The sequence below is a fragment of the Balaenoptera ricei genome, chromosome 1 (assembly GCF_028023285.1).
Source record: "Balaenoptera ricei isolate mBalRic1 chromosome 1, mBalRic1.hap2, whole genome shotgun sequence".
In the NCBI taxonomy this organism is placed as follows: Eukaryota; Metazoa; Chordata; class Mammalia; order Artiodactyla; family Balaenopteridae; genus Balaenoptera; species Balaenoptera ricei.
The window spans coordinates 106,029,611-106,046,818 of NC_082639.1; the positions used below are offsets into that span (position 1 = coordinate 106,029,611).

The 17,208-nt window shown below is 40.3% G+C and overlaps 1 protein-coding gene across 1 annotated transcript in view; it reads right to left on the minus strand.

Annotated features, from left to right (window-relative positions):
- Positions 1–17,208, minus strand: part of NOTCH2 (notch receptor 2) — a 180,676-nt gene that overhangs the window by 92,007 nt on the left and 71,461 nt on the right. The window contains exons 3-4 of the mRNA XM_059929082.1: positions 4,270–4,529; positions 113–448 (exon numbers count right to left, since the gene is read on the minus strand). Of these exons, the coding sequence (XP_059785065.1) occupies positions 113–448; positions 4,270–4,529 (596 nt within the window). The remainder of the gene's footprint in view (positions 1–112; positions 449–4,269; positions 4,530–17,208) is intronic.

The following is a 17,208-nucleotide window of genomic DNA, read 5'->3' on the forward strand; positions in this document are numbered from 1 at the left end:
CTTTTCCCTCCTGGGAAGGATACTTCTTAAAGGAACAACTGAACCACACCCATCCCCTTCCTTCCTGCTGGAGGTGCATCCCCCAACCCAGGACACTAGGGGGACTCCTTACCTGGAAGGCAGTTGCACTCAAAGGTGAAGTCACCAGTCTGCCGGCAGGTGCCTCCGTTGACACAGGGGGAGGGTGCACAGGGCACGTAGGGACTGTCACAGTGCTGGCCTGTGAAGCCCTGGGGGCACTGGCACTGGTAGGAACCCGGGAGGTTGAGGCAGGTGCCACCGTGCTGGCACTGTCCTGGAACGTCACACTCATTGACATCACTCGCACACTTCTGCCCTGTGAAGCCCGCGAGGCATGTGCAGGAGAACTGGTTGGCCACAGTGGTGCAGGTACTTCCATTTGCACAGGGCTGAGACAGACAGGTATCAGTCCATTGGCACAGTTTACCTAGAGGAAAGATAACAGAACTCAGTACTGCCCACAGAAATGAGGGTCAGCCCCATCCCACCACCCCACATCTCCCACCCAAAGGGTGACATAAGGGAGCCACTGCATGGAGAATCCCTAAGCTCTTTGAATTTTACAGGAAGCCCATATCAGAGCTTCCTCAAGTTCACCTGACAGGGGCACTCTCCAGGGCCCTCAGCTGAGACACAAACACTCAGTGGCTCACATGGGAGGGGGAGGGACAGTAGGTTAGTCACGGGAAGCCTACATTAATCTCTGCAGCACAGGATCCAGAAGGGTCTGGATCCACCTACTGTCTCACACCTCCTTGTCTTTGCATAAGCTGCTCCTCTGTTTGGAAGGCCATCTTCCTTTGTGGTTACATAAGGGGCTTCAACTTATCTTGACAGCTCTACTCATAAGTCACCACTGCTGTAAAGTCATCCTTAATGCTCCCCTCAGCTCCCCAAATCCCCACCCCCTCTCCCTCACACACACACACCCCTGCACATGCAAACATATACCCCAAGTTGTCACACTGGCAGGGGTCAGATCCCTGTAGTAGGCTCTCAAATCATGTCTTTTGAATGAATAAAATGTACTGATATTTTCCACAATACATTATGACTAAATAGACCTCTTAGATGATAGAAACAAGTCAATATGACTTCCATTTCCCTTAAACACAACACACATGCACACGTATTCTGGGAAACATTTTGTTGATTGCGGTCTTGACAAAAATATTGCTGGATGTGTTTGAAGGAGATAAAAAAGACTCTCTGGTTTCCTATATATGGAAATAACTAGAAGCTGTCATGAGAATAAAGGTCTAGAAAGGTAATTCTTGTGGACTCTCTCAGGTAGGAAAGTACTAGAAAGAAGCAGGAAGAAAGTACTGGATCTCAAGGCATAACTCAAAGGAATCAAAGCAGATTCTTTGAGGTAGAAAGAGAGAGAAAAAAAATACTCCCATGCTACTAGTAAATTTGGTATTCACGTGGTTTTTTGTTTTCATTAGTTTAAGCTTTTTTCAAAACTAAAGATACGAGAACCCCCTGAATTTGTTAGTACTCCAATTGGTTGTCTAGGTAAACATCCAAATCTTTGACCCCCAGAGAAAAGCAAATGACAGTCATGACAGCTTCTCTAAAAGGGAGAGAGAGGTGACAATTGAGCACACAGAAGTGCTCTCTGCCTATCAGGAATATCAAATCGAAGGGAAAAGGTGCAATAAAAATTGGGGTACAGCATGTATATCTCAGAGTGCTAAGCAGAGAGAAAATGAAGGAACCTCAATTTTTCTTCCTATTTTTTCTTCTGAGAGGTACTTACTTACAATGGAGAACACATAAAAATGGTTACTTTTGACAACTGTGTATATCAGAGTATTTGCCTACAACTGAAACAAGAAGGTCTCTGACCTTGGTTTCCCATATATGTTTTGTACAAGCACTAACTTCCTGCCTCTGTTTCTTTATCTGTGAGTGAGGTGAGCTCATATGGTCTGACGAGGTGGTATAGTGAGCTATCCCAAAACCAAAAGGGTGAGCTTGACCTGTGGCAGTTCCTAAAGTGACAGACAAAAGTGGCAGATGTGTAAAGATGATCAGAACCCTGCAGACCACCAAGAAGAGTTTGTTTTAATGGCAAAGGAATACATTTTAATTTGAGGGTTATTTCAGAGTAACATTTTAGTTATGAAGAAGGCACTACTGCCATTTCCACTAGTCAGGATTAAAATGTGTTAAATGGATATGCCTTCCCTTTGCCTTGTGGAGCCAAACAACTCGAAACCGACAATCATGAAAAAATTATTCCCTTAACCACCAAATCTCTTCAATGACTCACAGTATCAATGCTGTCATAGTCATGATGGAGATAATGGAGCATCCTAATTATCTTCTACCCGTAACAACACCTTTTAATGAAAAACCAGTAGAACAAGTATTCCAAACTAAATGATCCAGTCTCGTTTTCTGAATATGCTTTTCATTTTTTATTAGATTTACAGAATTGTTGATATAGTGGGGGACAAAATGATGGATAGTTCTCCTTTTCTCGTCTAACTTAGTAAACACGTGTGGTTCATTCTGAATCAAGCTCAGACCCAGCTTTGAAGAACCCACAATATAGTCAGATGAGAGACATGTAAAAATTAATTACAATAAAATGTGACACATAAAATAACAGAACATAGAGACTAACTGAGTAAAGGAATCATGAAAGGGTCACTAAGAGTTTACAATAACATTGGGCAATCCCCAATTGTAGAAAAGGGCGTTCCAGGCAAAGGGGTGTGCAAAAGCATGGAGGCAACAGGAAGCATGACATTTTCAGGAAATGATGAGAACGCTGGCGTCACTAGAGCTAGATGCGTGTGGGGAAGTGAGGCTATAAGAAGACGTAAGGCCTAGACTGTAAGGGCTATGCAAGCCACGTAAAAGAGTTTGTACTCTGCAGAAGATGAAAACTCACTAGGCTGGTAAGCAGGTGAGTTTGTGAGAAGATCTGGATTTATGTTAAAGATCCGTGGTAATGTGACAGGTGAACAAGAGGGGGAGAAAGTAAAGGCAAGGAAACCAGTTAGGAAACAACTGCAGGAGTCCAGGTGAGAGATGACCTGGACCTCACCTACAGAGCAGAAGAGGAAATGGAGAGGAGTAGACAGGTGAGAGGTATTTCAGAGATTAGACTGGGTGACTGAGTCTAAGTGGGGTACAGATAAGTGAGAGGGAGTTTCTAGTTTGGAGTATTTGGAGTGTACACTGGTGCCACTATTATATCAACATGTTGAGTTTGAGGTACCTGTTGAATTTCTAAGGATAATATGCAACGGAGAGTTAGAAATATGAGCCTGAATGTCAGGGTTGGGGTGGAGCTAAAAGGATGACCATGAGAGGCATCAGCAAGGGATGAAGATGGTGAGAGTTGAAGCAACTGGAGATAGCGAGATTCCCTGGGGAAAGCTGTGCTATGACTCAAAACAGGGCTCAAAACACAATTCCAAAGAACACAAAAATTAAATGCATGAGGACAAGGATAAGGCAATGTAGAAGCAAATGGAACAATCAGTTTAGAAAGCTCGAAAAGCCAATGCCCTGAATGTCTGGGGAGAGGAGATTTCAAGGACTAAGTTATCAGTAACACAAACAACTTTTCTTCTGGTGACAGTGAAGTAAATTTTTTTTTTTTTTTTAAATTTGGACACAAAGGCAGACAGACATTTGCGTTTTTTTTTTTTTTTAATTAATAGCTACTCTATTTATTTATTTGTTTGTTTGTTTGTTTTAGCTGTGTTGGGTCTTCGTTTCGTGCGAGGGCCTTCTCTAGCCGCGGCAAGCGGGGGCCACTCTTCATCGCGGTGCGCGGGCCTCTCACCATCGCGGCCCCTCCCGCTGCGGGGCACAGGCTCCAGACGCGCAGGCTCAGCAGTTGTGGCTCACGGGCCCAGCCGCTCCGCGGCATGTGGGATCCCCCCAGACCAGGGCTCGAACCCGTGTCCCCTGCACTAGCAGGCAGACTCTCAACCACTGCGCCACCAGGGAAGCCCCGACAGTGAAGTAATTCTGATCCCCAATCCTGATATGTATTCTTCAGGCAGTCAACACTTCTGAGTATCTGACCCTTTTTCTTTCTCTTTCTCCCCTTTCAAAAGGAATTTAAGGATAGTTGATTGGAACATTCCAGTTCCTTACCATAATGTTAAACATGTACCAGAGTTGGGGGACCCTAAAGAACCAGATGACAGTATCTAAAAGATGCTAAATTAAAGTACCTGCTGAGAATGGGAAAGTACGGCCCTGAGTCCCATTTGTTACCTGTAAAACCAACTTGGCAGGTGCACTCATAGGTATCCCGGCTAAGCACATGGCAGGTGCCTCCATTCAGGCAAGGATGAGACACAAAGCAGGGGTGAGTGGTCGAGTACTGGCAGTCCTCGCCTGTGAAGCCCGGGGCACATCGGCATGTGGCTTTCCCCAACATAGCATGGGCCACACACGTCCCACCATTCTGGCAGCGGTTCTTCTCACAGGGGTCTCGATGTTGACAATATTCTCCCAAGAATCCCTCTGGGCATCTGTATGGAAAAGAGAGGAGTCCATGAAAACACTTGACTTCTTATAAGTCCCAAAACTTACAAGATAACACAGTCCATTCAAGAAAACACTAGACTGTAAATTGAGAAACCCAAAGGTACAACTGTAAAACTGACTCACTTTAGGAGAAGAAGTGTTTAGAGTACTTAACTGCATACTCTCATGTCTTTTTGAGTTTTGGCAGGTGACAGAATATCAGGTGGGTGACCCAGCATGGTCTGCCATGGCCAGTGAGCATGACCCTTATTCAGAGGCAAAATACAGCCATAGCTTTTTTCATGTAGGTGCAGGCTGGTATGCTGTAACAGCACCTTTTTGTGCAGCACTGTTGATACTTGTCTTTAAATTCATTAACTTTCTCATTTTGACTAAGTCAGTTGATAGAATTAAGACAGTCACATGATAATGTATGGACTGAGCCTCTTATCCTCTCCAATTTAAAATATATAAAATATCTCTCAAGCATTGAGAAATAATAAGTTCTACTTTTCTTGTTTCCACTGAGACATCAGTTGGCCTATACCTAGACTTCTGGGTTATGTTAAAGGGGTTGAGACTGTGATAAAGAAAAAGGAGGTACAGGAATGGCGAAGGGTTCAAAGGGGCTTTTCAGAAACTTAAATCTGTTAAGATATTAGTAGCAGGCAGCTTTCCTAACCAAAAAAAGCACAGAATATAATTAAAATAACATTTAAAATATCTAAGGTACCATACAAACACCAAAGTGGAGAAGGGAAAACAACTCAAGAATAACATTCTGTAACATTTTCCACACACTGTGTTGAGGAATCTTTTTATATGCCATCCATTGGTTCATAAGATACACAACCATCCCAAATTGTGTGTAATATTTACGACAGTTTTCTCTAAACACCATAAAAAGGCATGGAAAGTCTCCATTTTCATAATGAAGAGGTTGTTCAAATGGGACCTCTAAGAAGCATTTAAATGAACCACAAAGTCTTTGATTCTAACTATAAATCTTGCCGTTTGGCTGTAACCCAGATATTTGGTTCAACCTCTTTCTCCATTTTACTTTTTGGAGGATAGAAAACTAACTGCAAGGCTGTTCCACCATTACCTCGAAGACAACACATTTAAACCAATGTGTTTAAATCCTATCACATCTTCCGATGCTCAATCACTATGTTCTGACCCTCCCAATCACCCAGACTTGAAGCACTGGGGTCCTGTCTCACTCCTTCTCATCTTTGCCAACCATATCCATGATGTTTTATTAGCCACTGGTTGACCAGGTGAGGCCTTTAGAGGTCACAGTTTTGAGAAAAGGAGAACCAGATATTTGGGAACTAAGACAGTACATGCCCAGACGAATTACACAGTAGCTAAAGTGGCTGGAGGAGGAAACAGAGCTAGTAAGTAGCTACAGTGGCAGTGATGCATCTGACCCCAGCCTCCTCACCTTCTCCCAGAGCTCTGAACAGTAAGCGTGGCGGAGCCAGGAGCAGCTAGAGCTCTGCGTGTCCTCGTGAACAGGTGAAGCTAGAGAATAAGAGGCCGTGAGGAGAGGGCACAGCACTGAAACCAAAGACTGGCTGAAGTCTCCAGTGAGGAGTCTGCACCTCATGCGGTGAGGAGGCCCATTTGGAGTCCTGGTGCTACGACCTTGGACAAGTTACTGGGTTGGCCAAAAGGTTCGTTCAGTTTTTTCCATAAGATGACTCTAGTAGCGCTTAGTTGTCTTTAACTTCATTCGAAACAATTTTGTTAGACTGTATGGTGACAGCTGTCATATCAGTGTACATTTTTAAAAAAATTATTAAAATTGGTGAATTTTTGTGTAGCCATTTTAATACTGAAGATGGAAGAAAAAAGCAACATTTTCGGCATATTATGCTTTATTATTTCAAGAAAGGTAAAAACACAACAGAAACACAAAAGAAAAAGAAGATTTGTGCAGTGTATGGAGAAGGTGCTGTGACTGACCGAACCTGTCAAAAGTGGTTTGCAAAGTTTCGTGCTGGAGATTTCCCGCTGGACGATGCCCCATGGTCAGGTAGACTAGTTGAAGTTCATAGTGATCAAATAGAGACATTAATTGAGACCAATCAACGTTCTACCATGCAGGAGATAGCCGACATACTCAAAATATCCAAATCAAGTGTTGAAAATCATTTGCACCAGCTTGGTTATGTGAATCGCTTTGATGTTTGGGTCCCAAGTAAGTTAAGCGAAAAAAAAATCTTCTTGACGGTATTTCCACATGTGATTCTCTACTTAAACGTAATGAAAACATTCCGTTTTTAAAACAAGTTGTGACGGGCGATGAAAAGTGGATACTGTACAATAATGTGGAACGGAAGAGATAGTGGGGCAAGCGAAATGAACCACCACCAACCACACCAAAGGCCGGTCTTCATCCAAAGAAGGTAGTGTTGTGTATATGGTGGGATTGGAAGGAAGTCCTCTATTATGAGCTCCTTCCAGAAAACCAAATGATTAATTCCAACAAGTACTGCTCTCAATCAGACCAACTGAAAGCAGCACTCAACAAAAAGCATCCCGAATTCGTCAACAGAAAATGCATAATCTTCCATCAGGATAACGCAAGGCTGCCTACTTCTTTGATGACCAGGCAAAAACTGTTACAGCTTGGCTGGGAAGTTCTGATTCATCCACTGTGTTCACCAGACATTGCACCTTTGGATTTCCAATTATTTCCGTCTTTACAAAGTTCTCTTAATTGAAAAAATTTCAATTCCCTGGAAGACTATAAAAGGCACCTGGAACAGTTCTTTGCTCAAAAAGATAAAAAGTTTTGGGAAAATGGAATTATGAAGTTGCCTGAAAAACGGCAGAAGGTAGTGGAACAAAACGGTGAATATGCTGTTCAATAAAGTTCTTGGTGAAAATAAAAAATGTGTCTTTTATTTTTACTTAAAAACCGAAGGAACTTTTTGACCAACCCAATACTTAACTTCACTATCAGCTCTCTCACATTTTAAATAGTTAATAAAGCTACCTGCATCGTGATGCTGTTGTAAGAATTGAACAAAATCAAGTATGTGAACAACTTTACAAATATGTAAAAGTTTTGCAGATGAAAAACATTTTTTCTCTCTTTGCACTTATGAGGAAAAATATAATGCTTTATTCAAATCACAGCTTGATTTTATAATAGAATAGGTTATTTGCTGATTATTTTTTAAGTAAAGGAGCAAAAATTGCCAACGTAGCATAGGTAAAATTAACCCTCAGCTATATTATTAAAATCATTTGCAACTTATTCAAGAAATCTGTTAAGGATGATGTTAGAAACTGCGACACAATTCTCATTCACAGTGACAGTCCTCTGGGCATTAAGCCTGGCTAACACCTCTCGATTCTCCCACACGGAAATTCTTTGCCTTGTAAATAATGGCAAAGTTTTAAACCTGGGTGGGCTTTGCCCAGCTTTGCTTCCACCACCTCCCCAACACTATCATATGGCATCTGCTCGGAGAATGCAAACTCATTCAAAAATGAGCTTCATAAACATGTAATGAAAACGTAAGGTTCCCAGGAAAACAAAAATGAAAACAATATGCAAGATTCTGAAGCCAAACAAACAAATGTATTCCTGAATTATCTATTACTAAGGTTTAATCTACATTGTTGCTTCTTACCAGTATGAAAAAATAAGTTTCAACTAAGGTATGTTTAAGAAACCAGTAAAAATAGAGGTGGTAACTACAGCTTGTGGGTCTACTCTGACCCACTGCCTGTATTTTATGGCTGGAGAGCTAAGAATGGTTTTTACATTTTTTAAATGGTTGAGGGAAAAAAATTTAAAAGAACAATAATATTTTACGACATTTGAAAATTATGTACAATTCAAATTTCAGGGTCCATACATAAAGTCTTATTGGAACGCAACCATACTCATTCATGGAGGGATTGTCTATGGCTACTTTCGCACTACAATAACACGGTTGAGTAGTTGTGATGAAACGATATGGCTCGATAAAGTGTTTACTATCCGGTGCTTTATAGAAAAAGTTTGCCAACTCCTGACTGATAGAAATATCTGAAGCCTAATTCTATGTATAGCATCCAACATGCTTATTAATAATGATGCTGATGATGAAGAAGAACATTCTCATATCAGTTTCCACAAAGAATGTTACACTCATTCATCCATGCAACAAACATTTACGAAGTGCCTATTAAGTGCCAGGCATTGTTCTAATGCTAGGAAAATCCTTGAACTCGTGGAGTTTAAATTCTAGTAGGAGAAGACAAAAAGCAAAATTAATAAGTAAAATACATAATTTGTTATGTGGCATTAAGTGCTATGTAAAACAATAAAACAAGAAAGGGGCACAGGAAGGGAATGAACTGGGGAAAATGGAGGTGGATAAGTGAGGTATTTCAGTTACAAATATGAAAAGCAGAAAAGGCCTCACTGAAAGGCACATTTGAGTCAAAACCTGAATGAGGTGAGGGACTAGCCATGCAGGTATCTAGGGAAAGCATGTTCAAGGCAGACAGAACAGCAAACGCAAAGGCCCTTAAATAGGAAACCGTCCTGGCATGTTTGAGGAATAGCCAGGAGACCTCTGTGGCTCCACCAAAGGGATTAAGAAAAAAAAGTAGCAGAAAATATATTACAGCTATAACTGGGAGGCAGATCATGAGGGGTCTTCAGGCCACTGCAAAGAAGGATTTAGGGTTTTACTCTAAATCAGATAATACTTAGATATGATGTACAACTGATTTATTCTCCTGAAGTCCATGTACAGAAACACGTCTTATTTTTATGGGAAACTAGACCCATTGTTGGTATAGTAATAAAGACTTTCTTATTTAAAATGTTCTAGAGGGCTAGACATCAGCCTATTCCTTTACCTTGAAACATGTACAAGTCTCTTTTAACCTACATTTTTCACTAAGCCTCATTTCCCTTTCCAAATTCTTCCTTCACAAACAAACTTCTATAACTGTAGCCTAATTTTACAGCTATTTTCCCTTTCTTTTCCATTTTCTTATTTGTTCCTTTGCAGTAAAACTTTCATTCTACTTATTGCCCAGAAACCATGTCCTAAGAGCAATGACTTTCCTCTTGTCCAGTTCAATGGTCTCATCTGAGATTTCTTCATAAGGAAACTCTCTCCCTTATAGGAGGTACTGCTGACCATGCCTCCATCACTCTACTTGTTTTACATTTGGCTTTTATGACTCCCTCTGTATCTCAAAGCTTGGTAAATTCTTAGTCTAGATTGCTGAATCCTCTTCTCCTTCTTCCCCATCAATTTATGGCCACTTGAAGCTTAAGTCTGGGCTGGACTACTCTTTTCTCTCTTAGGCATTTGTTAGTTTTGTTATTGTTCATTTTGTTTTAAGCAACTACCTTCATGTATACAGCTCCAGTTCCATATGTTCAGTTTACTAAAAGTCATCTACTTACCCTAATATATCCTGCCAATACTTGAAACTAAACATTTCAAAAGTAGGATTATATTTCCATGAAACTTTAATTCCTCCATTTTTCTAAGGCTTCTATTCACAATCTCAAAAGTCATTTTTGGTTAATCCTTTTACATTATATATAACTTATGAACATCTTCTGATGTCTTGTTAACTGAATTCCTACAGTACTCATCATTCACACTCACTGTTCCCTTTCTGATAAAAAATTCTGATCATCTTAAAAGCCTCAGGCCAGACATCCTGTTGCTGTCTTTTTCCCCACTTCCATCCATCCTTGTAATAACAGAACCTTGGGATTAAAGACACCCTAAGGTAATTTCTACCCAAAGAGATAATTCTTTCTAAAATATCCCTAAAAGACAACCACAGCCTCTACTTGAATAAAAGTAGTTAAGCATGGTGTCTGAGAAATAGAATTTAATAAATACTTGAAGTTATTTTGTTCCTACTATTAAAAGCACAGACACTAGAACCAGATCACCTGGATTTCAATCCCATGTACTCTATGAGTGATCTTGAGCAAGTTACTAAACCTCCTTGTTGTAAAATAAATTTAATAATAGTGCCTACCTTGTAGGGTTTTAAATAACTGTAAAGCACTTAGAACAGTATGTAGCACATAGTAAACGCCATGTATTTGTTAAGTAAAATAAAATTACTGGCTCACTACTTTAACAATAGAACTCCCTTCAGTGTGGGTGGATCCCCATGTCAGGAAGCTCTTTCTTTCTGATGTCTTCAAATTCTACCTTTCCTTCCTAGGTATGTATATACCAAGAGGGATAAAACATAAGTCCATGCAAAAATCTGTAAAGAATGTTCAGAGCAGTATTATTCATAATAACAAAAAGTAGAAACAGCCCAAATGTCCATAGCTGATGAATGGATAAATAACATGTGGTATATCCATACAATGAAATATCATTTGCCATAAAAAGGAATGAAGATTTGATACATGCTGTGACACAGATGAACCTTGAAAATACCATGCTAAGTGAAAGAAGCTAGACACAAAAGGCCACATATTGTATGATTTCATTTTTGTGAAATGTCTAGAATAGGCAAATCTATACAGATAGAAAGTAGACTAGTGTTGCCAGGGGCTGGGAAGAGGGGGAACTGAAGAGGGACTACTAAGGAGTAGAGAGTTCTTTTGGAAGGTAATGAAAATGTTTTAAAATTAGATAATGTTGATGGTTACACTTAACTGTGAATATACTAAAAACCACTGAATTGTACACTTCAAAAGGGTGAATTTAATAGTATGTGAATTACTGTTGGTGGGAATGTAAATTGGTGCAGCCACTATGGAAAACAGTATGGAAGTTCCCTAAAAAAACTAAAAATAGAGTTACCATATGATACAGCAATCCCACTCCTGGGCATATATCAATATCTAGACAAAACTCTTTAATTTGAAAAGATACATACACCCCAATGTTCACAGCAGCACTGTTTACAATAGCCAAGACATGCAAGCAACCTGTCCATGCCCATCAACAGATGAATGGATAAAGAAGATGTGATATATATGTATATACCCATACACACACACACACACACACACACACACACACACACACACACACACACACTGGAATATTACTCAGTCATAAAAAAGAATGAAATAATGCCATTTTGCAGCAACATGGATGGACCTAGAGATTATCCTACTAAGTGAAGTAAGTCAGAAAGAGAAAGACAAATACCATATGATATCACTTATATGTGGAATCTAAAATGCGATACAAATGAACTTATTTACAAAACAGAAACAGACTCACAGACATAGAAAACAAACTTATGGTTACCAAAGGGGGAAGGGAATGGGCAAAGGATAAATTAGGAGTATAGGATTAACAGATACAAACTACTGTATATAAAATAGATAAACAGTAAGGTCCTACTGTGTAGCACAGGGAACTATATTCAATATCCTGTAATAAACCATAATGTAAAAGTATATATATGTGTGGGTGTTTGTGTATATATATATATATATATATATATATATATATATATATATATAAACCTGAATCACTTTGCTGTACACCAGAAACTAACACAACATTGCAAGTCAACTATACTTCAATAAAAATTTTTTAATTAAAAAATTTTTAAATAGTATGTGAGTTATATCTTATTTAAGAAAAATAATTCTGCCTCCCTATAATTTCCACCTGCTGGCTATGCCTGTCTTCTAGAACGAAACGGAACAAGCCTTCCACTTCTCTTACAGGTGGCCCTTCAAGAATTTAAAGATCGGACTTCCCTGGTGGCACAGTGGTTAAGAATCTGCCTGCCAATGCAGGGGACACGGGTTCGAGCCCTGGTCTGGGAAGATCCCACATGCCGCAGAGCAACTAAGCCCGTGCGCCACAACTACTGAGACTATGCTCTAGAGCCCGTGAGCCACAACTACTGAGGCCACGTGCCACAACTACTGAATCCCGCATGCCTAGAGCCCATGCTCCGCAACAAGAGAAGCCACCACAATGAGAAGCTCACGCACCACAACGAAGAGTAGCCCCCACTCGCCGCAACTAGAAAAAGCCCGTGCACAGCAACAAAGACCCAACGCAGCCAAAAATAAATAAATTTATTTTTTTAAAAAAAGAATTTAAAGATAGCTATGTTGACTCTTTGTTTTCTTTTTTCCAGGATTCAATGCTTTGGACTAGTCCAGACTTCCTCACCATTTTAGTGGCTCTCTGATGCTTAAGATAACAACAGTAATAATAATAACAGTGACCAACATTTTTGAAGCACTTACTATGTATTATGTATTTGCTAAGCATTTTATTTTTATTACTCCCTATAACAGTTATGTTATATTATGATCTCCATTCTGTATACAAGGACCTTGAAGCTTAGAAAGATGAAGATTTCAGAGCTACAAGATATCAGAAGCAGGATTCAAATCCAGGTATGACTCCAGAGCCCACGTACTTCAAAACTGGGCTATCCTGCCTAGCCCCAACTAGATGATTCTAGTTCATCAAAAACCTCTTTAAAAGGTAGGGCCCAAAATGGAAAAAAAACACCTGATACATATGTTCTTACCACTACAGCATAGAGCTGGACCATCACCTCCTGTGATCTGGACCCTGTTGTTTCTAATATTGCAGCCTAAAGCGGTGTTCACTTTTTTAGAAGTCACAAAATCCAGTCAGTTAAAAAGTCCCTATTTTGTTTCACATGAACTATTTTTATGCCATATTCCTCCCACCCTATATTAGTACAACTTGTTTTTTGAACCCAATAATTGGACCTGTAATTTCTTTCTTTTAAATTCACCATGTTGAATCTTTACCCCAAGTTTCCTTGATTGAGATAACTTTTACACTTTATTCATATAACCACAGAATGTCAGCACTGCACCAAACCTCAGAAGTCAACTGGTCTGAACCCCTATTGCACTGATAAGGACACCAAAGCTAACTGACCTGCCCCAAGTTTGTCTGCAAATGTAGAAATTTCCACGAGTTTTGCATCATCTACAACTGTATTTCTATCTTTACCTAGATCCTTTATCAAAACATAGAATGTCACTTAACTGAAAGTATTCTACGAAGTCCTGCCCCAAGACCGGTAGCCATTCAGTCAGCTCTGTCATCTCAATTACCCCAGCATCCTGTCCACACCTCTCCATTAACGGTAGCCAGAAAATTGCTCACTGAAAGAATGATCCTTCTCAAGTATAATTTTGATCATGTCACTCTTCTGCTCAGAAACTAGCTTTAGGGCCCAGCCCCTCAAATCCTTAGAATCTATGACCTACTTGTCTGCCCCACTCCTACCACCCGTCTTACTCCTCAGAGATCCATAACTTAAGCACTCCAGATTATTTCCACATTCATGTCTACTCTTCCCTATATAAAGATCTTCTTTCTAATCTCCAGTGAGAAATATCACATTTTCCCATCTGATAATGTCTCTAATTTATTTTCCTTTCGTCGACCCTTGCTTCAGAGACCTGCTCAAAACCTATGTCCATTATTAAGCTTTCTCCACACCATCTCACCCATCTCTGATCTAATAGTAGTTGCATTTCATGTTACATGCTACATAATTTCTAACAGTGTGGCTCTTCTTCTTTTAAGCCATAATTAGGTCTTTCCTGTGCCTCTCTCAAACTCCCATTTGATATTTTTTTGTCAGAAAGGGCATATCTTCAGACCCTGGTGCAGGTGCCTTGAATACCACGAACACCTATGTTGCAAAATCCCCTCCCAACCTCACACTATGCTCTGCCTGGTAGAACACAGGCCAAGGCCACCGTAAGAATCATTCTGAGGTATAAGATTATCTCTCACACCCCAGGAGGCTAAGCAGAATTATGAACATGGGAAGAAAGGGGAGAAATGGGTGAGACAGCCAGAAATAAAGGACCCCTGTTTCCTAAAGCAGGAGACCTCTCAACTTTGCAAATCCCTGTTCAACTGTAATACAAGTACACCATATACCCTGTTAGTCTGAGTGGGAATTAAGACTCTCCACTGAAAACAGGAGCTTAAATAGCCCTCTTCTTGAGATGGCTCAAGTTGAGTTTATCATCCAAGTTCCCTTATAAATCTTTAGTTCTATTAAGTTATTAGAACTTCTATTAAGTTCTATTAAGTACAATTTTTGGAAAATAGCCTAAATCTTGAACTAAAGGTGTATATAAAAAATTTCTAAAAGATAATCAAAAAACTCTAACAGCTGCCTTTTGTTCCCCAAACAATATGAATGCCCCCCCCTCTCTGGAGGGAATTTATCACTTATTTAAGTAGTATTCTCAGTGACTTCCTCCTAGTCTCTTCCTTTCTCTGGCTTTGGATCTCTGAAAGAATATAGTTCACAGAGGAGGCTGTGAGTACAGGGAAAGTTTTGGGGGGTTTTTTCCCTGTAAAATAATTTCACAAACTAATCTGAATACTTATCAGCTCCATACAGATATATGCATGCCTTTTTCGGAAAAAGTCTGCCATTTCTGACACAAAGAGGTCCACTCTTTCATTGTGACTGTTCAGACACACACATGGCGAATGAGGTGAAGGGGAGGGATGGAGGAAAGAAAAGAGAGAGGAAAACAAGGGATTCCTCCTAATGGAACTAGAAAACATTCCAACTGAATGGATGCCCATACAGTCCCCCCTCAATAAAACAGATGAAAACCAGACCCCAACTCTCACATGTCACCAGCAGCCTGGATTCGTTTACATGTAGCCACTTTACAGACTTCAACGAAGCTGGTATTTGAATAGCAATTCCAATCTATCTGGCAATGGCTGCAGTTCAGGATCAGTCTCCCTAGTAATACAGGACAGAAATATTTGTTCTTTCAAGTTTCCTAAGTGAATAGCCACTCGTCTAGAGAAAAGCTTAAAACACTGCAGCAGCTTGTGTCAGCTCCAAGATGACTGAAGTCTGAGCAGGAAATAAGCCCCTTTTCCAAATAAAAGCCAGTGTTCTCTCTCCTTGTTTTCTCCACCGAATGTTCTGTATCAGCAGGGTGAGCCCAAATGGCACGCAGGGCTTCGCTGCAGCTCTGGCTTTAGCTTTTTTTAGCGAGGATTTGGTCATTAAAAAAATAAAACAACAACGCAAAACGCCACCACATACAAGAAGAAGAAAAAGAGAGGCGTGCTTTACGAAACAGCTATTTCAAAATCATGATTTTTAAAAAACTATACAGAATGTGGAACGGAGGGGAAAAAAAATGTCTCATGTGGGTTGCGTCGGCCCTGCAGCTGCTCCTCATTAAAGCTCCTCTTTACTCCCTCTGGGCTGGTTTCCAGCAGAAAATTCTTTAAACAGAACTCCGCTTTCAACCCACTTTCTTCTTGCTCTGGGCCTCTCGGCCCCCCAATCCGCAGTGGCAGCCTGCCCTAGCTGAGCTCTAGAGGGGGAGCTGTCGTTAAGGGAAATGAGGTAAGGGCAGAGGGAAAAAATAAGAAACCAAATTAAGCATTGGTCAGTAACAAAGGTCTGCAGTTTGAAAAGGCCCCAAATCAGTCTGTTCTTTCCTGTGACCATAATGCCAGCTTAGTTTCCTGCCCCCTCCCCCAGGCCCCCGTTAAAGTAGATAAAAAATAATTGCTAACAGCCAAGGCTAACTGTAACCAGTTAAAGTTCCTATATAACACTTAATTCCCAAGGCTCTGGCTTACAAACTCCTAGATGCCCCAGAGCCTACAGAATCAAGTCTAAACGCTTGGTTGGCATTCAAGAGGCCCAACCTACTAATCCAACCTCACCGTCCCCCTCCTCTCAGTACCACCAGTTTGACATCTCATCAGACTGTCAACTTTTTAATTCTATAACTCTGCGTAAAGGTAACCAACTGGGTTATGCTAATTACTGACTTTGCTTAAAAAAAAACACACAACAAAAGAACAAAACAAACAAAACAAAATAGTACTTGAAGACTTCTTGTTAACTTCCTGGTAAAGAGGGGAAAAGGGAAGAGCTCTGTGATGCTAACTTCTTCTTGCCATTCCCACTGCCACTGTCACCTCCCCTCCCCCCAAAAAAGAAAGAAAAAAAAAAAGGAAATACTATAGCTTACTCAGCAAGAAGGAAAAAGAAAAAGAACTAAAAAAAGTATTCATGAAATGGTACAGATGAACCGGTTTGCACGGCAGAAATAGAGACACAGATGTAAAGAACAAACGTATGGACACCAACGGGGGAAGCGGCGGGGGGCTGGTGGTGGTGGGATGAATTGGGAGATTGAGATTGACATGTATACACTGATGTGTATAAAATAGATAACTAATAAGAACCTGCTGTATAAAAAATAAAATAAAATTTTAAAATTTAAGAAACAAAAGTATTCATGTATAGAGTCAGGGCCCAGTGCTGGGCTGTTTGTGGTAAAACACACTTTCTAGGGCTTTGCTGGTTTGATGTAAAGGAAACAAAGACAAATATACAATCAGTTTCTCTCTCTCTCTCTCTCTCACTCATGCACACACACACACACACACACACACACACACCTTTTTTTTTTACCACAACTAATAAACAAAGACTACCAAATACTGCAGGACAGCCCATTTTTCTACTATGTAAATTCAGCTTCCTGAACAGAACATTTCTGCTTTTCTTGTAGAAGTAGTTCAGAAAATGTTAATCTTGGTTCCCACATTAGGCTGAACGCTTCCAAATTAAAAGTTTCCCACAGGAAAAGGATTTCATGGGGAGTTGTGAGGCTGGGAATTGTCTTCTGAAACTCCACCTCGC